Source organism: Lissotriton vulgaris, chromosome 2_1 (assembly GCF_964263255.1).
Source record: "Lissotriton vulgaris chromosome 2_1, aLisVul1.2, whole genome shotgun sequence".
NCBI classification, from domain to species: domain Eukaryota; kingdom Metazoa; phylum Chordata; class Amphibia; order Caudata; family Salamandridae; genus Lissotriton; species Lissotriton vulgaris.
In genome coordinates this window covers 831,459,208-831,483,288 of record NC_141687.1, presented here as the reverse complement: position 1 = coordinate 831,483,288, position 24,081 = coordinate 831,459,208, and the positions used below count along the sequence as shown (strand labels likewise).

At 45.3% G+C, this 24,081-nt stretch overlaps 1 protein-coding gene across 4 annotated transcripts in view; it reads right to left on the bottom strand.

The window, feature by feature from the left end:
* The window catches only part of DIP2A (DIP2 acetate--CoA ligase A), a 964,533-nt gene that overhangs the window by 828,797 nt on the left and 111,655 nt on the right, over nucleotides 1-24,081 (bottom strand). For 2 of the 4 annotated variants that reach the window (XM_086956245.1, XM_086956247.1), the window contains exon 1: nucleotides 5,980-6,452. The exons of 1 other annotated variant lie outside the window; for it this stretch is intronic. In XM_086956245.1, coding sequence (XP_086812371.1) covers nucleotides 5,980-6,106 — 127 coding nt within the window. In that variant the 5' untranslated portion in view covers nucleotides 6,107-6,452. Of the gene's footprint in view, nucleotides 1-5,979; nucleotides 6,453-8,303; nucleotides 8,384-24,081 lie in introns of those variants that run through there. One more of the 4 variants, XM_086956248.1, reaches the window with a different exon arrangement.

Sequence of the window (24,081 nt, the reverse complement as noted above, 5' to 3'; positions counted from 1 at the left end):
AATAAAGATTGCTAAATAACATATTAATGTAGACATAAAGGTAAATGAAGGCTTGACCGGTTCAAAACGCACTTGTGTGATACATTTTATATTCTCTTTATTTTCTTATTTCTTGTTTATATGTCATACTCTATAGGGATGTTGGCTATGGGACAGTTAAGACGTGTTTGCCACTTGCTGGCATGCAGGTTTTTTTAAGGCTAGTTGGTAGAACTCACTGTTGGTGTAGTATGCTCTGCACAATAAGTATTATGTGTGTGATCAGGTAGGTATTGTGCATGTGAGAGGCATGAGCTTAGTATATGTAGGCAGTTCTGGTCAATTGTTCCCAACTATCCCTGGTAAGGTTATCGGCCCTGCATGTCTTGAATACTCCTGAGCAGAATCAGATGGGAGCATGCAAAACAGCCGACTAAGTGCCACCAGCTCTTCCGCGTGCATGGTGCCAAGTGGCGTCTGATGCCAGCTTCCCCCGATGCCCTGATTGTAGCTGCCTCTACAGGCCGGCTCCTGATACAATTTTATTAGTTAAAATTGCCAATAAAAAGTTTGCTTTATTGTAGACTTTTGTCTTTAAAAGTGAAGTTAAAGTCGGAAGGAAGTGCCTGATTAAAACTACTAAAGAAATAAAAATCGGTTACTGTTTAACTCTGTATGCAACTTTTTTGCTAGATAGGAGTCTACAAAAATATTGGAGATGGATAGTTTAAGAAATATTGAACAACATTATCACTGTATTAACAAAATGGCTTTAAGCAGTGCCTGGGTGACTCTTAGGAAAATATTAGTGAGAATGAGGCTTGTGAATTTAATGCACAATCTCATTGGGCTGTACTGATGTATGCACCAAAGGTTCTGCTTATTGATGGTGCTACTGTTGACTAATTCCATTGGTCAAAAGATTTGGGGATACTCTCTCATCTTTCCTTGAATGAATAAGAGGTAGATCAGCGGACCATCCCACTATCTGGGACATGTAGGGATGTGTTTTGCATCCCATTTATCAATGCATACTTTACTGCAGGAAAGATTGCCCCCACACACAACTGGGAAGCATCCACAAACCCAATGCGCGAGCATCACTAATTTGGCTATTTAAGGGATACCGGGTCTTGTGGGACATACTCTTAAATTGCTCTATCAAATTAATTTCTGAACATTTTTAGTTCCACAGCAACCACTTGGGGTCAACGCATGCAAGTTCCAGTTCAAACATGGTATCTGAGATAGACGTATTGACTCTTTCCAAATAATTTGAACTGTATGGACCATTTGTAGTTTAACTGAATACGCTTAGCTCCAAAGATCATAGTCTTAATTGCTGCTGGACCAATAGTTCGTTTTCAGAAATAAAATCTATTGCCATATAGAGGTAACCAAACACATCACCAAAGTTTAATAACACACATTGCACTGAACTCAAAATAAATTAAGAAGGAAGACTGCCAATGAGACCCAGACGCTTGAATTTTGGGCACTACGTGGAAAACAGGAACTGGGATGGGAAAAGTAGGAGGGTGTGAGGAAACATGAGGTATGGTGCAACAAAGTGCACAGCATGCCATTTTAAGGTAATTACAAATGACAGTGGCATTAGAAACAAAATAGAACAACAGAAGAGGATCGAAATACTTAACAGAGAAAATTAGCACAGTTCAAGCAAATATCAGGCGAGGAATATGCACAGAACGGTTTGAGCCTATATACCAAATGTATGACGTGGAAGGTAAAAAAAAAAACTATAATTGCAGAAATGCCAATAACAACTAAGGGCACACCTCAGGTGTTGGAGTCAAGATGATGCAGAGGATCAAAATTCGGGCATCATGCTAGTTTGAAAACTGACATTTGATTTTGTGTCCATAGGATTTGATCGAATAAGGCCCTACAGAAAAGTTAGGACAACCATTCACCCTGAGTAAGTATATGCTTGTATCTCTAGTGCCTCAGAATGCAGACCTTCACTACCACCAATGCAGTGGCTAGCGATCCATGTAAGTGCTAGAGCAGGAGGACGGTCTTTTCGCTACTTAGCTCCTCATGCTTGGAATGACCTCCCAATCTCTTTGAGACAGACCTCTAGCCTTCTGTCCTTCCGAAAGGCCCTTAAGACATGGCTTTCCCCTTAATTTGATGTTGCTTCCTGTGTCTGCACGTCCTCTCAGTGTTATGTTCTCCCTTCTTCGGTTGGGTTTCCTTCGATAAAGCACCGGGATACTCCGTGGAGTGGCCGTGCGCTATAGAAGTATAAAAAATAACATAACATAACATCACAAGTGTCAGGTGGCCCTTTTATGTCTGCAATGCCAAGTCAAAGTTCAGGCCTGGCTCAAGATAAGATGACACGACCATAAGAGACTGTCAGGAATCTCCAACCAGTATTGAGCCAGGGAAGGACTAAAGTACATGTAATAGGGCGCAGTTTGGCACCAGACAACTAGAGTGTCAGGGAGCTGATCCGCTATCTTAAGTTATGGGGAGTGCCAAAATCAAATAAAAAGCACATTCAAATTCGCACGTCTGAGCCTGTATTCTCTCATACCCTTGATGGTTTGTACGCACTAGAGAGGACCATTTACTCTCGCAATAGTCATGTGATAGTTGCAAACTCCAATATAAGTGCAAATACATTTCTGAAGGCCTTGAAAATATTTCCAATGACAAAATATAATATATATACATACATCTCTAAATACATACACCCAGAAGCACACACACACATACGCATGCCAATATGACACCTATTGGCCCTTTGTCTTTCCCTATTATATAATATATGTATGACTTGGTGAGAATGAATAGGAGGCCCTCGTTGCAGTCTAATGGCTTCCTAGGATGCAAGGAATGAGTAAGTGGGAGACCTACCTCAGAACACAAAGCAGCACAAGTTTTTACAATTCTTAAAACGATTACCAGCGTTGAAATTACAGTGGAGTGCTATTATTTACAGTGGAATGGGGCATTACCAATTTGTAAGCCCACATGATGCCATACGGGCGCAACATATGTGTAAACCTGCCACCCTCCGCTTCTTGTGCCTGGATATCCAAGACATCAGTATCACTGCTTAAAAGAATGTCCTCTAAACTCTCCAACCCAATCCAATTTTTCACTTTGTTGATTCTGTTTTGTTTGCTTTTACCCTTCTTGAGGCATAAACTGTAAAAAGTTCCGATACCCTCGGTGGTCATGATTGCGCTATATAAAACTTTCTAAATATATAAATGCGGACAACTCCTTATGCAGAAAGGTCTTCTTGCAGTATAGGAAAGTGGGCAAAAGAACAATGAGTTGGAATGCTGCCTAAGTGGTTACACTTCGTGCAACGATTCCTCCCATCACCTTTTGTGTGTTTCATATTCTTAAAATACATCACATCTAAGCCAGGAGAATTTCCCAGACAGAAACTCTCAATTTTAGCTCAAAGTGAGTGGAAAAATGTGGTGTGATGGTGCCAGTCATATACGTTGTAGGCGGTGTGTGCTAAGTGATACAATTCCATATTCTGCAATTTTAGTTCACCTGATTTAGTAGTCCCGTTAAATTAGGGAGGTTTAAGTTGCGCTTTCGTTCGAGCCCATATAACAGACTTGACTCATTAATCTGCCTCCTGGGCAACATATATCAGGATTGGCAGGATTGGCAGGGTTAAACACTTAGTAGGTAATTACAGAAGGGCGTCATCTCCCAACTTTCTCACCTGATTCTGCCCCCAGACAGTGAGGTGTAAGTGAAAACCTCTGGTCTAGTCATTAGTGATTCTAACCGTTAAAAGCTCTAAGTAGTCTACAACTACTCATGTGAGGCACCTGTCAACCAATATATCTAGCTACTTCAAGTGACTTGATAGCCATTTAAAGTTTTACCCTGCCAAAGTCACTCTCGTGGTCCCTCTAGAAAAGGGCAGAACTGTTTGCCCCAATTGGTTTGATAATTCACCCACATAATTTCTAGTTTATACATCATGACCATTCCCGCCCCCCTCCCCCAAACATTGGTCTGGTAGAGCACCATACGCTAGACTTCCACTCAGTTGTATGGTTAGCAATTATAGCCAACTGTTGTAATAGTACATTTAAGAAAAGAGGAATTCTAACGAAATGTATCTATCAATATGTTTATGCCACCTATCCTAGTTGGTACTGCCCTTCCTCCACCCCTGTAGCATAACAGTACTTCCTTAGAGTCAATGTGGAGGTTCAACTTAGAATTTCGGGAGGATCCTATCTGGCAGAGAGAGTTGATGGTGGAAGAGAAAATGGTGAATAAAGACAAGTTAGCTTCTAGGTTTGCATATTACTACACAAACCATGTCTCTTCTGCAACTTAGGGAACCCTGGCTGTACTTAAAACCATGATCCCTCTGCTTTGTGCATCATTTGTAGCCACTGACCGTTATAAAAAACGTTTTTTTCTATTACAAATGCATAACTCGTCAATTCAATTTCTGCTTTAGCATGTTCCTTATTTCTAATTAAGAAATGGACCACTGAATTTCTTTAGCTTTTACACGTTTTTATAGAACCAACGATTACACATCCTCCGTGAATTTCTATTATTTCCGACCTTAAGTGAAGTATTTGATTTTTTTTGCAATTTCAAAGAGGACCAAATCCCCTAAGAACTGCTGACTCAATAAGCCAAGATAAATAAATAGTATTAAAATGACATGCTTTCCTTGAGTAGAGAAAATTGTTTTAATATGCTGCACAAATTCACTGCAAACTAATCACAGGATTCAGGCAGCCGCATACAACACTGGCGCTTTAGACAACTCTTATATCGCTGGTCCAGTGATTTTGCAAGGCACAGAATAAACAAAGGTGCCAGGATGCATCCCCTCTTGATCCAATCACTGTTTTTTGCTGACAGTTTCACCTTTGTAGTTTTCTACAGCTGGCAACCACTTAATCTTCCCTTAAGCCCAAAAGTGTTGTCCAACCCCAAACCTCCCCAGACGCACCTCATCTTCCTTTTCAACTTCTTTGCCCCGCTTTAAGATGATAGTCCTGGTCCATATTTGAACTTGCAGTGCAGACCCCTCCAGGTTCTTCTAGAGCTGGCCGATGTAGCTCCTGCGTCCTTTAAAGCATCTCTGAAACGCTACCGTGTCCTATGAGAATATTCCCAGTGCTCGCTCACCCAATTATATTTTAAGCTTGTTCACTCCAAGAAGCATTATATGACCCATAACCTATTGTACTTTTTAATACTACGTGCTGAAAACTTGGTCTTGATGCACAGTAAGGAGTGATTGAGAACAGGCCAACTACTAAAACTAGCCACGTATAAAGGCTAGTTACTTTACTTCTAATCTGATTATTTCATTCTCAAGCATCGTTAATAAGTTCAGTTTTCAGTATCTGTCACATTGGGACGACAATTATTATCAAAACTAAAGTAAGGGAGAAATACGAATATTCAGGGCAAAGAAAAACGAAGTATCCAGTGAAAATGCAAAGGAAAAAATTCGTAGGTGAAACAACCTATTTACCTCTAACCTGGGTCATGGATAAAGTGCTACTCGCCGCTAAGAGCTTTAACGCCTCAACGCCCCATCACGGGTAGTAAGCTCTACTTAAATACGATTTACATTAACAAACTACATTAGACAAAGGGTAACTTGCTAGTATGCTCAATGACAAAATAACCAGAGATGACGGAAGGGAAGTTTGACAGGTAAACTATCATAGTTAGGTTAAGGAACCCGAGAAACATGAATAAACAATAGAAGTCCAAAATAAACTACCATTTAAAGATACAACCTTGCCACTGTGTGCAAAACAATCACCTAGCACTGGTAAGTAACCGCGATAGGGGAATTGTAACTTTCAGTGGTAAAAGCAAACCATTCAGACAAAACGTGCACCAGGAGAGAGGTTCGGCATTTCACGGCATATATGAAGAATATTTCTGACCCAACTAAGGAGACCAACGGGTAGGAAAATTCTGTAAGACCTAATTTGAAAGGTTCCATACCTTGAGCGGACTCTCCAGGGCCACAGAGGTTGGAACAAAAAGCGACGCTCTGCAGTGAAACGTCTCCACACCCAGAGGTCGATCTACCACAAACTCTGCCTGGTGCAATCAGAACAGACGTCTGCATCGTCCCATCCCTGCACAATCCATCGGCGGCACCACAGAAGCCTATCACAGGAGCAGCTGAGAGCGCCCTCGATAGCCGCAGAATGGACCGCCGAGGGAAGGGACACTGCGTCACCTTGTCAGCAGCAGCGCCGCTGCCACGCGCACCGCCGCGCGCTGACGACGGAGCAGCTGTGGGCGAAGAGAGCTGATCCCCCTAGGGCCTAGCCCGACGTGCGCTACGGGTTCGGGCCCTGAAGCAGGGACGGGCAGCGCACACTGCACAATTCCAGCCGCTTTGTCCTCTGTGAAAACCGCGGCTCAATTTCCTGTGCACAATCCACCGGCTCTGCACATATCTCAACTCCCACTAACAAAGCCACAGTGGGATGAACAATTACTCATCTCCCATCCCTTTGTGAGAGATAGCCCTCCCCTTCCCGCCCACAAAGGGACCCACACCCCGCTCAGGGTCACAGCTGCTGTCATCCTGCCCGACTTTCCTCTGAATGTTACAGACACAAAAGCATTCTGGCGCTGCCTCGTCCAGCAGCTCTAGAGGTCGGAGGGGGGTACGAGTCCCACACTGCTGCAGGGGATGGCCTGCAAGGGCCGAGGCCTCATGTCGCAGGGGGCCTTACACCCATCAGCCTTCGGCTGGAGGGGGCACATGCCGGTGGATCTTTACATGTAACGTTTATGAAACATACAGAAAGAACCACGTAGAGCATGAATGACTTGTGCAAAACAAAGCAACCAATTAAACAATGCAGGAGATAAAGAATGGAAGCACAACCACCCTCATGAAACCGAAAGCATGGGAAAGTGCATCAGATCCATACCCAGAAAGGGAAAAAATGCGAACCAACGAGCCCAATAAAACCCAGGCAAAGCTGAGAAAACCCCAACCATACAGAAACACTGCAAGTCAGAGACCGCCCCCCCCCCCCCCCCCCAAAAAAAAAAAGTAAGGGGCCACCATTACAGGACTCAGGACTCTGTCCATATGTCCTGAAAAGAACAAACTTTGGCAAAGCCTGTAGGCCTCGCTAATGTGAGAGCTATTGGCTTTGGCAATGTGCTTTAGCCATGTTGTACACCAGTGTAGTTTATGTTCAGCATGGGTAAAAGGGAGTGGGGTAGATTGGATTGGGATAGATTGGGGTAGACTGGAGTTGGGTAGATTGGAGTACAGTTGAGTGGAGAGTGGGGGATTGGTGTGGGGGCGATTGGACTGGAGTAGACTGGGGTAGATTGAAGTAGAGTGGGGTAGATTGCAGTTGAATGGGGTAGACAGGAATGGGGTAGATTGGGGCGGAGAGGATTAGATTGGGGTGGAGTTGAGAAGAGAGGGGTAGATTGGAGAGGAACAGAGCAGATTGGAGAGAAACAGGGAAGATTGGAGAGGAACGGGGCAGATTGGAGAGGAACGGGGCAGACTTAAGTGTGGTAGATTTCGGTCGACTGGGGTGGTGTGTTTTAGACTGTAGAGGGGTAGTTTGAAATTGAGTGGAATGGGGTACAATGGAATGCAGTGGGGGGGGGGGGTAGACTGGAGTGGACCTTAGTGGAGTGGGGTAGACTGGAGTAGAGTGGAGTGGCGTGGAGTGGCGTGGAGTGGCTTGTCGTAGAGCTGGGCGCTGTGTCCTAGAATGGAGTATAAAACGATGGCAAAACTAACAGGTCTGGGTTTAATGTGTGATCTAAGGCATGCAGCACAAGTACAATAAAGACAGACAGACATAAAGGCTGGATTATTAAGGGTAGCACCTTGCCTTTGATACAGTCCTGATTTTGTTTCTATACCAAATAAAGATAGGATGGCAAGGGCCCTTCTTTGGTTTATATGACATAGAAAGAAAGGAAGTACTTTATTTAAGGTTTTCTTGCAATCAGGCCTTCATTTGATATAGGGAAGAAAGAGGACCGCACTGAAAGCAAGTGAGCTTCACTACAGCCCACCTTTCGTTTCCATGTAAAGGGGAAAAACTAACGCCTGCTGGTGGCACGCAGGTAGGAAGGGGCGAGCGAGGGGAAACAAGAGGGGTGTCAAAACGACAAAAAGTAACGCAGAGGAAAAGGCGGGAAGCACTGGGGCAGATACGAGAAGACGGAGGAGAAAGGAATAAGCAGCGCAGAGAAGCCAAATGGACATACATGTGGATCTCACAAGTACAACAGAAACCCCTTCAATAAAAATACATGTACATAAAACTAACCGGCCAGATGAGCCCTCGCGCTGGGTGGATTCCAGTACTATCTGGGAGTAGAGTATGCGGCACTCCCTAAGTGCTCCCCCGGACCATCACATTTGCGGTCCAGACCTTCTGCACATCCACCAACACAATGCGATCTCTTTATCGCCTGCTCTGCACATCCTGTCCGCGGTATCCTGTTTCTATGAATTGTTGCAGCTGATGGCAGGCGAGCGCCTGGAAAATGAGGGTCTTGACTGCCAAGTGAGCGCTCCTGGCAGGAAGAACGCCGCTGCGTGGCCAGGAAAGGCTCACTGCCGCCGCCCACAGTGGGGGGCGATTCAGGCAAGGCAGGGTGCCTTCCAGGGTCCACAGCAGAGCTCGGAAAACACAACTAAACTCCTGGCCAGGCCAGAAGGGAACCTCGCCAATGTCAAAAGAGGGTACATTCCAAGCTAGGAATTGTTTCTGCCAGTTAACTCCTGCAAAAACCTTGCTACACAAATCAAGCTAGAAGGATCCCTTCGCGCTTCCTATTGCGAGCACGTACCCGGCTAAGGATCCATTCTAGCAGCATGCTTACTACTTTCCAGGAATAGTTTGTTCAACTGCCCAGGACGGGCACATTCGAGGTACCAAGAGAAGTGGTGCTCCAAGAGAAGTGGTGCTCCGAGCCAGCAAGTATTGTTCCTAACTGCCCACAGGCAAAAACCCTCGTGGCCTTGAGACAGGGTGACACAAACCCTGAGACATTCCAAAAAACATAGACGTAGGACTGCAATTGGTATGACCTAGGATCGAACAATGGCTTAAATGTCAGCATTCATCAATATAGAAAGCACAGACACTGTGGCACTAAAGGAAATGCAATGTTACGTTTATACACAGTGCCATCTATGTTAACTAAATAGCGTTCTGCATTGGGATTACAACGCTATTGTGCACTGAAACATCAGAATGTGGCTCCCTCTATGTCCCTTAGACACTCTCTGAAAACGTAACTTTGGCTAAATTTGAATAAATTCGACAGCCCAGATGGTGAAAAAAAAACTTGCATTATCCGAGCAAATTCGGGGCGCGGTCACCCAATCATGAGGTGTTAGAGCTTTCCAAATCGCACACACCCCTCGCCAGAAACTCCTCCCCATAACCCGACGTTGACGGGCAGGCAAAAAGGGTTCACTCCAGTCACACACACAGCAGACATACATACATACTCGTGGATAATGTGCTTTTCCTCTACTCCACGCCAACTTCAACTGGAAACTCTGGAGAAGCCACGAGTTATTTGGTTCCGGATTCGATTACAAAAACATTAGCTGCACACAAGGCAATTCCATCAAACAAGTTCTTCGTGGTGCATGACTTAACAGAGTAAATGTGAGGAGCCATGGAACCAACTAAAAATGTCCAATTGCGAATGATGGATAACTAACAGTAGAGGTTGCCTTTTTTAAAGAATTGGCACGGGGTGCAAACGAAACAAACAAAAAAACACAAACCAGCAAGAGATCTGCTACAATCTCTGCCTCCAGTGAGATAAAGTTTTAGCATACATACCATTCTCAATCCATCATGCTGCATTTAGAAACGTGGCTTTAGTTAGTCTATGAGTTTAGGGGACTAGAAAAGCGAAGGTCTCTAAAAAGAACGTGGCAAAGAATGGTAGCTAGAAATCCTTTACAAGCGGCGTGGCCAATGTTTTAGGTCAGGGTCTAAACATGTGAGCTAGAATCCAATGCTTGACAAAGTGTGTCCCCTGACCAGTATTTGGGTGCCCCTGAGTGAATTTTATGTTAATGAATCTAAACACATTACATAATAACATACACAAAAGACACCCCAAAGCTACTGCCATTGCTGAAGATGGTTAGCAGTGGTGTTTATAGAGAGTTATGGAAATCTGAGTACAGCAGACAAAAGGATCGGAGTGAATAACCAACACCTTTTGCTCTTTCTACTTTATGGCCAGAGCCAGTGGAATTATGGGATCGAACAGCTGTGGCATTTTTCGTGTAATTCTAGAATTGCTGCATTGCCCACACAGAATGCCCCAACTGCTGCATTATCTGCAGATTTTATCAAACAAAAACGTATTCTAGTTAAAATGGTTCAAAAGTTATTTAAAACATAGCAACACATGTTTTGTGCGCAGTAGAACGCTCTCTACAAGGGTACCTGTTCATCCTTTTCTTGCTTATTGCTATATTTGGGTGTTAAACTGGTACTAAATTAGGTGAAGGCTATGTCCAGACAGTGGTACTGAGTAACAATGACAAAATACCTAAGTATTACTGTCACAAAATGCCTCGCATTAAGCTGCATAGTTTGCCTTTTCTTGCTGCACAATTTAGTCAACGCTGCCAAATAATTCGGGCCTCCCCTGTCACATAGTTCTATCGACCCTGCTGATAAATTAACCCATAGTGATACATCTGTGGCCTGTACTACACGAAAAATGCAGTTGTCTGTGTTTAGGATGGAAGAAGGTGACAAACCTTATTGCACTGCCACTAATCAGTCGATAGGTGCAGGTGCACTATGTTGTTCTGAAAAAAGAACGGTGCATTTGCTGGTCGTAAGTGCAGGGCAGGCATGAAAGACCCAGAACACTTGGTAGGGCTACAGGGTACATGTTTGCAGCCTTTTTAAAACTAGCGCGTGAAAGTCTGAATATTCGTCCCTGAGCTAGGTCCTACCACTGAGAACACCATGCGCTAAACAATGCAGTCGTCGTACACATATGTGGAGGGAGAAGGAGGATCTTTATGCAAAAGAAGCAATCGGGCTCGGCCTACCAGCCGTAAAATTAAACTACCTAGAGCAGGCTAGTTCTAATCGCAAAACACTACCATGTAATTCTGTCTTTTTACATATTTTGGGCACCTTTCATTTAGGTTAAGGTCTCGCTTTTAAAAGATTCAGGAATCTCACCCACATTATGCTGTCATCACAGAGTCCACTCCAGTAGACAATGGTCCACTGGGAGCGTCTGCCTGCTAAGCAGATACCCTTTCTCTCCTCTGACAGACACGCTGGTTACCAACAAGAATGTCGACTGAACTAAAATATTGCACAAGAAGGTTAAACTTAATGTTTTGTTTTTCTTCGAGTTATCACAAGATTAAAAGCGAATGGCGGATGACATTCGTATCTGACACAATGGGATTCGGCACTGATCCAAGGGCTGTTCTTTCCTGCCTTGGAACTGGCGTAGCAGAGATGACAGGCAGATAATGGTACTGAATGGAGTTCAAAGCAAGTGCAGTGTCTCACCACTCTCAGTGTTTGTAGTTCTATGACGCAGCTTCCGGTCTCTATCGTAAAATCGCACTATTTTGTATACAATCACTGCCTTGAATTGTTCTGTTTCATCCAACGCACAAATCTATTTTAGACCTGAACTTCAAAATTCCTCAATTTGCATATCTTTAGGTCTGGCTAACAGCAGCTTTGTCTATCAAGACCCAGGAATAGCACAAACGAGAATGAAGAGAGGGTCTCTCACCAGCAATTTTAAAGCCGTCACAGAGTGTTTACATTGGTGAGGTGGCTTAAAAGGTAGTCTCTTTCCATAATCCCATTATGGAGCCTCCTGAAAACAAGCATTTACAATGCAACTGTTTCGCCTTTGCAAAAGTTAGAGCTATTAGCATTGTAAATGACAATTTTTATTTATGTGTTGGTTTTAAAAACAGATAAATAAATGGCAAATGCCACACACAAACACACAGACCCAAACAATCACGCAGAGCCACACACTTTCTTGAAATCATACAAATCTATCACAAAAAGCGGTACTATTAATGGAAGATTTACCAAATATAAATATCATTGTCTGAAATTAAAAAGTCTGGAAATATCATACTCAAGACTGCTTGTATTGCGGATTAGGGATTTTTAACCGCACTCAAACATTCCCATTGAAGACCCAGTGCAGATCAGTTCTACCTGACCATGGCCAAGTCTCTAGTGGTACCACTTCTCAAAGTGTTCCACGGCACTACAAAAGGGACCAACATTCAACATTATCAGGCAAGTGTGTTTGTGTGATCTCAAGCGTGCAACAGGTTCTCTCAATAAGTGAGATGTGCCGATGCCATCACGCTTAAAAAAAAACAGACAATGACTGGGGAATCTCCCCCCCCCCCCCCCCCCCCCCCCCGGCCAAATTACAAAACGAGATTACTGCCCCAATGACTATGCTAAGAAGTTTCCTGAATATTTCCAGTTCACACTTACCGCAGGCACAAGCAGAGCTGGAAGCCAACAACCTAGCTCTCATCATTCAAAAGGGTCGTTATACCACATTTACATTTTGCTTAATGAAATCGTGATCTCTGCAACATTCAACCCGAAAATTCCTCCGCAACCACTAATACACCCCGCAACCTAGGAAGAAGGTGTCTGCATGGGCAGTGAGCAGCGAACAGCGGCAGCTCCTTTTCATATAGATTCCAGAGGTAAATACGGAGTACAAGCTCTCCCTCACTCATGCGATGGAATGGCCCTCGCAATGAATAGTGGCACTCTAGTGCCTTGTTAATATAGCGCTCTGGCAGGAGCAGTTTCTTTCCACCGGACCAAGTTCATCCCACCAGTCCCCCCTCCTAATGGATTAGCATGGAATTTAACAACCCCCTCCTCCCCACCCCTCAAAGGGGATACAAAGCAGCAGCCTGCCCCGCAGACTGGCAGTGCCAGTGAAATCGCACCTTAACCACTAGCTCACCCACCAACAACACCAGGTAAAGCCCAGCTGCCGCCACTAGTCTATTGCGGACCCGCCACTGCTTGGACAGTTCCCGGTGTTCGGTGCAGCGCTCGAAGGGGGAGGGCTGGATGCAGGTGTTCTGCTGCCCCTCATTACTCCCGCACTTTTCCCCCACTGGATCCGAGGCGGCTGGGCCGGGCCTCTCCGCTGATTTCCTTTCCTCCTCACCATGGCTGCAGCATGCAATGAAATCCAGCAGTCGATAAGAGCGGGCTGGCGGCTATCGGGGCCTTATCTCAGGTGTCTAACCTGCCCTTATCAGGCGCCCGGTGTAACCCCGAGCTTCATTGTATGTTTAAGTGCTGCTCGGCGGCCGCCTCCACTGTAAACACGCCTCACGCACCAGCCTTCAGCGGGCCCATACCCTCGGAGACGGAGACGGCCTCTTGTACATGCTACAAGGGGACACATGAGTTCCACACCGTGGTACAGGAACAGTTGTTATAAAAAAGACTGCTGAATTGTGATCTGTAAGATATGTGCAAAGTGTGCTAAGGCTTGTGACTTTCAGGTGTGTGTGGGGGGGAGGGGCTTATGTGTATGGTTGATATGCCTAGGTGTCTGTTTTGTCTGGGGGCAACGGGTGTCATCTGTTTTGACCAGTGTATATGTGTCTTGTGTTGTGTACGCATGGTTTCCGGTGCCTTCTTCGTGTGACATGTGCTATGTAGTGTCTGGAGCATTTCTAATAATGCAGTGATTAAATTTTGATTTCGGTAAAATATGCATAGCCATCTGAGCAGCACATTGTGGGCATAGGCTATATTTGGTTTGGATGTGAATAGTGTGTGTTATGGTTATGCGTGTGTCCTCGATATGTGTGTGTCTGTTGAGATATTATCCCTCAATGATCTGTTTGTCTCTCCTTGCTATTGTGTGTGAAATGGGTATGAATTGCTGTCATGTTCATACGTGATGGTGAGTATCTGTGTCACGTGAAATCTGACCAGTGCATAGGACATATGAGGATATTTCCATTTTTGTGTGGGGCGTGTTTGTGTAGTAGGCGTCAAAACGTACATATATTTGAAAAGCAATGGATGTATATGAGATTAGTGAATGTGTTTTATTTGTATACGATGGATGTGGTCATCCTTCCTCCTGCAATATGTGTGTGTATTTGCTGACATAATGGCTTTTCCATCTATTATTCCTTGTGTGTGTGATGTGCCGCGAAGTCTCTATGTGATATGTGTTTTATTTGATATCTCGTGCTAAGTATATATGCTCTGTTGTCCTCTTCCTTTCGTGTTAGTTTGGCGTGTGACTTGTTTGTTTAATGCTATGTGTGTAATATGTTTGTAAAATGTGTATGTGTGTATTCTGTAATTAATGAAAACCCGTTAGATATGCATGCCTCTATTTACGGTGTTTGCGTGTGATCGGCATGTGTATCGGTGGTGATATGAATCTCTCTGTGATCTGTGGGGGCTCTGTGGGTGAGTGTGGTACATTCCGTACCATGTGTAGCTCTTTCTGCTCATGAAAGCAGGCAATGTTTGCAGATGTGGCTGCTCTTTTTATGACCCCTCCCAGCACTGCCTGCCCTCTTGCCTGGCATCTCACACATGGGTGCCACAGCGGTCTCAGCAATAACAGCCCGGGAAGTCGTTAGGGTGGGCAGAGACGGGGTGGGGCTTGGGTAATCATTTCCATCTTTTGATTTCTTACATTCAAAGCTTAAAACAGTCTGATAACTATGGGTAATAGTAGATTTGAGGCATTTGGCGGGGGTGAGGTGTGTGTGTGTGGTGGGGGGAGGAAAAGAGAGGGCAGGTAGTGCCTCAAAATAACGGGCCATTGACCCTGCTCAGGGAGGGGTAAGTGCGTGAGAGCTGGTTTGTCGGGTCCAGTCAGGTCATACAGTAGTGATGGTGTACGCAACGTCAACGCGTAGTGTAACATGAGAATCCCAGTTAGTAATCACCAGGGGTAGGTAACATTTCCTGCATTCGGTTAATCTACAAAACAGTGCCGAATAATATTATAATTTGGGGCACTGCGAGAATTCTACTGAGGAACGTTATGACTGGCTTGGCCTGACTTAAGTTTGTGGTAAAAGCTTTCTTATCTTCTTTATGGAGTGAAACAGATAGCCTCATAAAGAAGATAAGAAAGCTTTTACCACAAACGTAAGTCAAAGAGCCCAGTCTGAAAAGGACGGGGCTTAGCGAGAAAGGAGAACATCACTAAGACCTTTTCTCCAATGGCCGGCCACCTTTTAGGAGGCCAGCCAATAGAGAAGAGGGGCGGGGCTCAACCCTCACTAGTGAAGTACACTCTAAAACATAAAATCTACCGAGCTTGACTGCGCATGTGCGCAGTACGCCATGCAAGACCTAAAAAATGGTTTACCCTAGTGCCCTGTGACCCTCGTAGTCCTTCACAGCATGAGTTACAGCAGGAATCATACTCGGGACCGCAGTAGCAACAAGTCGCCGCAACTGCAGTGACCTCACCTGAAACCATGATGGGAACAACAGAAACAACAGTCTGGCATCAACGCAGGGACAACTGCATTTACAACTACTGTAACCAATGCAACAACAAAAGCTACCACCACAGCAAGACTGCAAAAAGACGACGAACAACAATGCTCACAGCGATGGATCATGAGCGCAAGATTCATCGCTTACAGTCTAAAAACGAAACTAGCTAGCTCCCACACTTTAAAGAGCTGTATATGGTCATTGCTTAGCAACCCTGATACATTGTGGAATAAATATTTGATCTTTTGTCTTGAAACCCTAAAAGCAAAGGATATATGGTCAACTTCACTGCCCATTGAGGCGAAATCGAAGCTTTTAACCAAACAAGCAAAAAATCTTTCCAATGACCATGACGCACCACTAGTATTAAAGCTCTTCCATGGCACCTGGGCCTCCAAACTTTATGCCCCAAAAATATTACCGCTCTATCTTACATCTCCCATGAAACCTCATGTAAAACACCAATTAATGAGACTACGTTTTGGCCTAATTCCACTGATGGCATATAAGTTTGGCCATGGGTACAAGAAAGCTGCCTCCACCCAATGCGGCTTCTGCAACCAGGAAGAGGAAAACCCGATTCACATCTTGTGCATTTGTAGATGCTTACTAGCCCAAAGAACTTTTTGGCTTCGTCCAATTTGGGTCTTTCTTAACATCAGGACATGCCAAGAAGCACTGGACCTATGCATGAGGGTCGACTCACCTCAGATGGCGACGCGCTTTGTAAAATGTATTTCTGAAATTAACTCCCTGATCCCACCGGATGACTAAGACTGAGCTTTAACTCCCCAAAGTGGCACCTTTTCACCCCACGTATTTACTGTCTTTTTATCAGAATTGAAAATTTTCCTTTTTTAACTGTTCGCCACGATTGTGTAAATTGCAATGATTTTAATTAATTGTGCAAATAAACTTTTACGTACTTACTTACAATGCCCACAGTTCTAACCACAGAGAAACAACAAAAAGTTAGGAGTGGAATGCCTGAATCAATTTCAGCCTGTTATAATTACTATGAGCAGCATTTCATCCTATTGTTTTCGCTCATTGTAGAATCACACTCCACAGACAGGGAACAATATGCAAATCAGCCTTGGTTCTGCTTCAACAGGGACCGTCCCACCAACCAGTTTCCCCCCGTTTGAAGATGAAAAAAAGCAGCCCCAGATTGGTTGTGTCTTTTTGGGCATCGTCGCTTATGCACAGTTCAAGTCCTATGGTACACAGAGCATGGGAAACCATAAAACAGATATACGTTTTGCACTTAGGGAGTCTAACTGAGAAAAACAAACATTGTCAAAGCCACTACGTCTCGCATCCACAAATGTGTCCAGACTAAGTGGGCGTTGTCTCTTTAAAATAGGCCTCCAGCCATGTCTACTAGGTATGTGACCTCTTTTTAAATCCACAAATGTGTGGATCCTAGCAGGTTATACCGTGACAAGGCATAGATAGCCTCAATTTGTGAAAGCAGGTGCTTGCAATCAATAGCACATTAGGCCATACATTTCGGCTTGCTTGTTTAAATGGTTACCTGTTATACTAATATTTGTGAAGGGGTTCATGCACTACAGTCACCAAACAAGACATACAGGATTCTCTACAGAAGTTCCCAAAGTTTCTCCACTCCCTATATGATCACAATTTTTTTGATCAATTTTTATTTATTTTGACATCCAACCATGATTTCATAAGGAAGCACAAATATAAATCCAGGAAATAATGAACAATTTCCCAGGCATCAGACTCGATCCGGACAAGTTTGTGTGAGAAGTACCCCTGCACGCAGTCGAGAGGCTTAATTCGGCTCTGCGTGGTGTTGTTGGTGCCGGATGTGACATAGCAGTCACCTATATAGGCACCATGCAGGCGAAAAACAGACGTCAGCCGCTTTCCACGCCAGAAGTGCCAAGCCATGAAGTGAACTGACTAGTGTTTGTCCAAATAGGGCACTGAAAAGGGAACAACCATAGCCCTATAAATGAGTCTGCAGAGCAGGGAGGCATGAGTGGGTCTGTAAGTAATCTGCAGCTAGATATTGTCTCTACCAGATAACCAGTTACCAACGATAAGTAACTTGTTCATCTGATAGAGAATTCTAGCTACAGATTTCTTATTTTTGAATAGATACCCAAGCCATACATTCTGGTGGTGGGCTGCTGGCAAATTACTAGACTAAAAGGTCCTGCAGGACCGAACTGGTGAAATGCCTATCCCTGCGGCCCAGACTGTCCAGGCCGTAGTGTCTAGCAAACATGTGCAGTGAAGCCCACGTTGCAGCCTGGCAGATTTCCAGGACTGGCACTCCACGAGCCAATGCTGTGGTCGCAGCCTTCCCCCGGTGGAGTGGGCTTGTAAGACCCCAGAAGGTTAATTTCTTAGCCAGGGCAAAGTAGATCTTATAACATATAACGACCCAACGCAAAATGGTTTGTTGCTGCACTGTCTGACCTTTTTTAGCTCCTACATAACCCACAAAGAGTTGGTCGTCCACCCAGATCTCTATTGTGCAGTCAAGATAAAACAACAATGCTCTTTTTGAGTCCAGATGATGGAGACACCCTTCTTCCTTAGAGTGATGTGGAGGAGCATAAAAGGTGGGCAGTATGACCAACTGACCCACATGGAATGGGGTCACCACCATAGGAGGGAAAGAGGCTTAGATGTGGGCACCACCTTGTCAGGGAATATCATGAGATAGGGATGCCTGTATGATAAAGTCTGCAGCTTAATCATCCTCCGGGGAGATGATATTGCCACTAGAAATGTTGTTTTGACGGTGAGCAATCTGAGGAGGCAATTATGTAGCAGCTCAAAGGGAGCGCACAGGAGGAAAGTGAGAACTAGGTTCGGATACCACAGAGGAAAAATGAAGGGCGTAGGAGGAAACCTGTGTACAAACCCTTTCAGGAACCTATTTACAACAGCGGACTTAAATAAAGGAGGTTTGGTCAGGCAGCTGCTGGAAAGCAGACAGAACAGAAAGATAACCCATGAGAGTTTCTAGAGCAGAGCCCTGCTGGGCAAGGTTAAGAATAAAGCGAATATGAATAGTGATGAAATAAAAATATTTTGCTATTTCGTTTGTGCTTTGTTCTTGGTTAAGTTAGCATTCTCTGCACCATTTTAGGTTCAGCCACCATTTTGAATCATGTTGTCAGCAACATACCCTGACTCGAGAAGTAGACTGTGGAAATGTTAATTTCTCCAAGGTTAGGCCTTGCTCCGCTAATGAATATACTTTTCTTATTAACGCATTTCTTTCCCATAGAAAGAGGCTTTCTCCCTCTAGCCTAGCGATAGACGCAAGCAGAATGACCTTGGCAATAAGATAATGTGTGCCCGGTCTCAGAGTCGAGACCCGTCTTACTGTACTTCTTTGTTTTAGCTGCACCTGCTAGTAGATTTCTATTATGGGCGGGACAATCTTGGTTCAGAAACGTACAAAATGTATCTCTAGGTTTGCTGAAGTCGGTCCCTCTGCAGCAATTCTAGGAGGCTGACTGGACTGCGATTGAGTGTACCTGAATAAATTGGTTTGTATTCTCTACTGTCTGACCAACTCTTCATTTGTATAGAAGGCTGAGAGGTGGTCGCGAGTGACCAGAGTGGCCCTAATCGGTTCACTTCCTTCAGTAGAAAGGATGAAAAGTTAGAGGAAGAGGTTAGTCAATGGAGAGAACTGTGTAGGGAACTCCTCAATCCAGTGGAGGATGTAGACATGCTTAGCGAAACTAACACAAGTGAAAGCAAGTCAAATGATACCAGAGTACAGCTGGAACTGAGCCTATATGGAAAAAGTTACTTGTGCATGAATACGAATACAGAACCTGTAAACTCACTAACAAAAGTTGATAATGCCATGCGTCTCCAATATCTCTAAATGGAAAACAGATGTACTGATTATATATTGAAATTGATTGTACCCATCTACACTATATCTGTTATATAAATTGAATACATTAAGTTCTTAAAAAATAAATAAAGATAATATCAGAAAGAGGTTCAGAAATAGGGTTGATAGACTTTTCTGTACAATATTTTACAAACATTTTGCCAACTGCAGGCTTATACCGTCTTGGTGGAGGGCCACCCTGGGCACCAAGATAACCTTACAGACATTGGGAGGAAGATCAAAAGCTATCAACTAGCCGCCTTACAAACTCCAACACGCAAAACTGCTGGCATTATGCGTTCTCTTCTGAGGCGAACAGATCTAACAAAGGCTCTCCCCACTGTTGAAAGAGACCCATTCCCACCTCCAGTAAGTGACACAATTCGTGATCCGCTAGGTATCGACGGCAGAGTTTGTCTACCCTGGCAGTCAGAGAACCTGCCAGGTGATGAACCATCAGGAATATGTCCTGCTGGTCCAGCCATGTACAGAGATGCAAGGTCTCATGACAAAGGGCCCACAATCTCCACTACCCTGCTTGTTGCAGTACCACATAGCGGTTGTGTTGTCCGTGAACACTTCTACCAACTTCCCTTTGACAGAGAGAAGAAATACTTTTAATGTTAATCGGATCGCCCGGAGATCCAACACGTTGATGTTGAGCCTGACTCTGCCAGAGAGGAGAGTCCTCTGAGCTCCACCTCTCCTAGATGGCCGCAACATCCCAGGAGGGGCACATCTCCCAAAACTGTTAGATCTGGTTGGGTAAGGGAAAGGGGTCTGCCTCTGACCCAATTGCGGTTGGTTAGCCACCACTGCAGGTCCTTTGCAGTTTCTGCCGATATCTGGATCACGTCGGAGAGATTCCCCTGATGCTGCGCCCATTGGAACTTCAGGTCCCACTGCAGAGCCCGCATACGCCATCTTGCATGATTTACCAACAGGCTGCAGGAGGCCATGAGTCCCAGTAGTCATTCTCACCGAAATCTAGGATATAGGCTAAAACATCGGTATCATAATCTGAAAATCCTGGAATCCATGGCAAGCCTGGGAAGATGTTAGAGCGGGTGGGCCTGCCAAATGGTAGAGAATGGGGGGGATAGTTTTTTTTGTTAATTTGCACTACTTGTCAAAGTGAGATGTGAACTTTGTTGTAAATGAACCTATAGGAGAACTATTGACTAACTATGACAGTCTATACAGTAGTGATAAACTACATGCCTATTAACAGAGGATCCGCATTGGTTCACATGCTCATTCTAAAGTTTATACTGTACTGGTATATGTATCGTAAATGCCTAATAAAGTTTGTTTACAAAAAAAATGTAAATAATCTGAATATCCTGGACTCGCTGCTCGGAGGATAAGCCCGAAACTGCACTGTATCCAGAACAGCTCCGATGAAAGGGAGCGTCTGAGAAGGAGTCAGGTGTGACTTCAGCATGTTTATAGTGAACCCCAGTGAATGCAGGAGGTCCGCCATAGTATGGAGGTGGGAAATGTCAGTATTGGGTGGGGGGTGGGGGGGGGGGGGACGTCTTCCACAGCCAGTCTTGGAGGAAGGGAAAGACTGTAAACCCTAACCTGCGCAGAGGAGCTGTGACCACCGCAATTATCTTGGTGAACACCAAAGGGGCGCTGGTAAGGCCAAATAGTAGCACAGTGATCTGAAAGTGCTTGTGGCCTACCTTGATCCACAGGAAACACCTGTGGGCCACCAAGATGGGGTTGTGACCAGTCTCCTTGGTCTAGGGCAGACAAGACATAAGCCAACGTGAGCATCTTGAATTTCTCATTTTTGAGGCAGAGATTGACAGTTCAAAGGTCTAGAATAGGATGAAGACCTTTGTTCTTTTTGGGTATCAGAAAGTAGCAGGAATGACAACCACTACCTATTTCTAAAATCAGAACCTTCTGTATAGCCTCCTTGGCCAGGAGAGCTGTAACCTCCTTTCTGAGCAAAACAAGATGATACTCCGCCAGCCGTTCTTGGGATGACCGTAAAGGAGGAGGAAAAGACAGAAAAGGGAGGGAGTAACCGTCCTGAATGATCTGTAAGACCCATTTTTTCAATGTTATGAACTGCCAGTGGAGGCGATTATGTTGGATTCTCCTGCCAACTGGACACCCATGGTCTTGCAGAACCAAATTAGGAAGTCTTAGAGCCTGAAGCTGCTGAGAGGGTGGGTGGCGGACGACTTCTAGCTACCATTCCCACAAGGTTCCAATGCACAACGCCCTCGCACAACTTGAGAAATCTGTGCAGGACTGTGGCTAGGGGTATGGCTGATGTGGTTGAAAGCCCCCACCATTGCCACAAAAGGGGCAAAAGGCAGATTGGGGATGAGGGGCCAATGAGAGGCTCAAGGATATGGCATAGCTCACAAATCCTTGAAGTGCTCCAGCGAAGAGTCTGCCTCGTCTCCGAAGAGACAAGTCTCATAGAAGGGCATGTCCATTTGGTTGTCCTGAACACCCCCGAGAAGTCAGATGTTCATAGCCAGGCGTGACGCAGCAAGGCCACTATGGACAAAATCACTCTACCCAGTGAGTCAGTCGCATCCAGACCACACCTAATGGATAACTTTGCTGCATCTCTCCCTTCTTTCACTGCCTGGGAGAGCACAGCCCGGGCCTCCTCTGGAACCTGTGGCAGCACTTGTGCAACTGTTTCTCATAGGGTATATGAAAAAAGGCCAAAGAGGCATGCAGTGTTCATCGACCGCAATGCCTGGCTGACAGTAGAAAACATAATCTTTCCAACTGCGTCCAGGCTCTTGGATTCTCTGTCTGGGGAAACGGAAGGGAACACGCCATGGGACATTAAGGCTTGGACCATCAAGCTCCCAGGGGTAAGATGTTCGGTTAGGAAACTGGATCACCCAGAGCAGGGCAATGGCAGCATGCTGTATACCTGTTTACAGGAGCCCCTGTGCTAGGCTTGGACCATGAACCTAGAAAAACTAGAGTTAGTGCCTCATTAAAGGGCAAATGGGGCTCAGATGATAAAGCCCCAGACTGAAGCACTTCAGTCAGGAGAATAGTCTGGACTTGCACTGAAAGCAGCTCCAGGCCAAGAAACTCAGATGCCATCTTTACCATAAAGCAAAAAGAACAATTGATGGACAGAATGCAGAACAATGTCATACATTCACCCCAGTACAGAGATCTGGGCCTATATCTATAGTTTGTTTTGCTCCCCATGCCATTCCAGTTTGAACCTAGTCATATGCAAATCAGTCTTGACCCTGCGCCCAATGGGAACAGTCCAGCCTGATCAGCCCAGGTCTTCCTTTGATTGGAAAGAAGCATCCCAGGACCAGTTTCGGGGTTTCACCCCTCATCAGTCAGGATAGCTTGACTCCAGTGGCCTGTTCGCCACGGAGTGGGACAGGTATGGCCAGACGTGGGTCCTGTGCTTTCCATGCCACTGGGGTCAAGCTATCCTGGCTGAAAGTCCGAAACCGGTCCAAGGATGCTTGCTTCCAGTCCAGGGAGGACCTGCCCTGGCAGTTCGGGCTGGACTGTTCCCATTTGGCGCAGGGCCAAGACATCAGTCTTGGCTGGGTCCAAACTGGAATGGCATGGTGAGCAAAAAACGATGGATTTAGGCCCAGATCTCTGTACTGGGGTGAATGTATGACATTGTTCTGCATTCTGTCCATCAATTGTTCTTTTTGCATTTGTCACCCCGAGTGCGACGGGTATGCCCAGACGTGGTTTTCATGCTCTCCATGCCACTGGAGTCAAGCTTCCTGGCTGATGAGGGCAGAAAGTCCGAAATCGGTCCTAGGATGCTTGTTTTCAGTCCAGGGAGGACCTGGCCTGGCAGTTCAAGCAAGACTATTCTCATTGGGCGCAGGGTCAAGACTGATTTGCATGTGGCATGGTGAACAAAAAAACTATGGATTTAGGCCCAGATCGCTGTACTGGGGTGAATGTATGACATTGTTCTGCATTCTGTCGAGCAATTGTTCTTTTTGCATCTTTACCATCATAGCATAAGAAGCTCCCTCCTCGGTAGCACCAGTAGGTGGAAAAAGCATACCAGCATCTGGAGAGGTGTCCAGCCCACTGGCCTCCACAAGATCCTCATATCAGCTAATATCCTCACCAGAAATGTCTAACTGCTGTTCTAAATGGTCCAGGGACCAATCCCACTCCTCTCCCATATCTACAACTTCTTCAAAATAAGCGGGTAACCACCTACAGCCTCTGGGCTCCATCAGCACTGGAATGGGCGTCGAACGACACCAATATGACTGAGTCATCGGGAATCCGAATAGGGCTGGCCGGGAGCATCAACACCAGCGCCGAGGAAGGTCATGTTGGCACGAAAGGCCCTGACCTGGGTTCGGATCCATGAGACCCCACCGGAGCCGTCGGCACTGAACCAGATGGGGCCACCTCAGACTCCGCGAGGCCCAAATGCGCACCAAAAGGGTCTGGCCTTGTAAAACTATTATCTGAGAGGGGGTCTCTCTGGCTCCCGGAAAGGGGGCGGGGGAGGCACGGAGTCGAAACTGGCTACACCTCTGCAGAACTGTACCTGGAACGTCGATGATCCTCACTCGTCTCCTCAATCCGCAATGAACGAAATGAAGTCGAAGTCTGCTTAGACTACTTCTTCTTCTTAAGCCT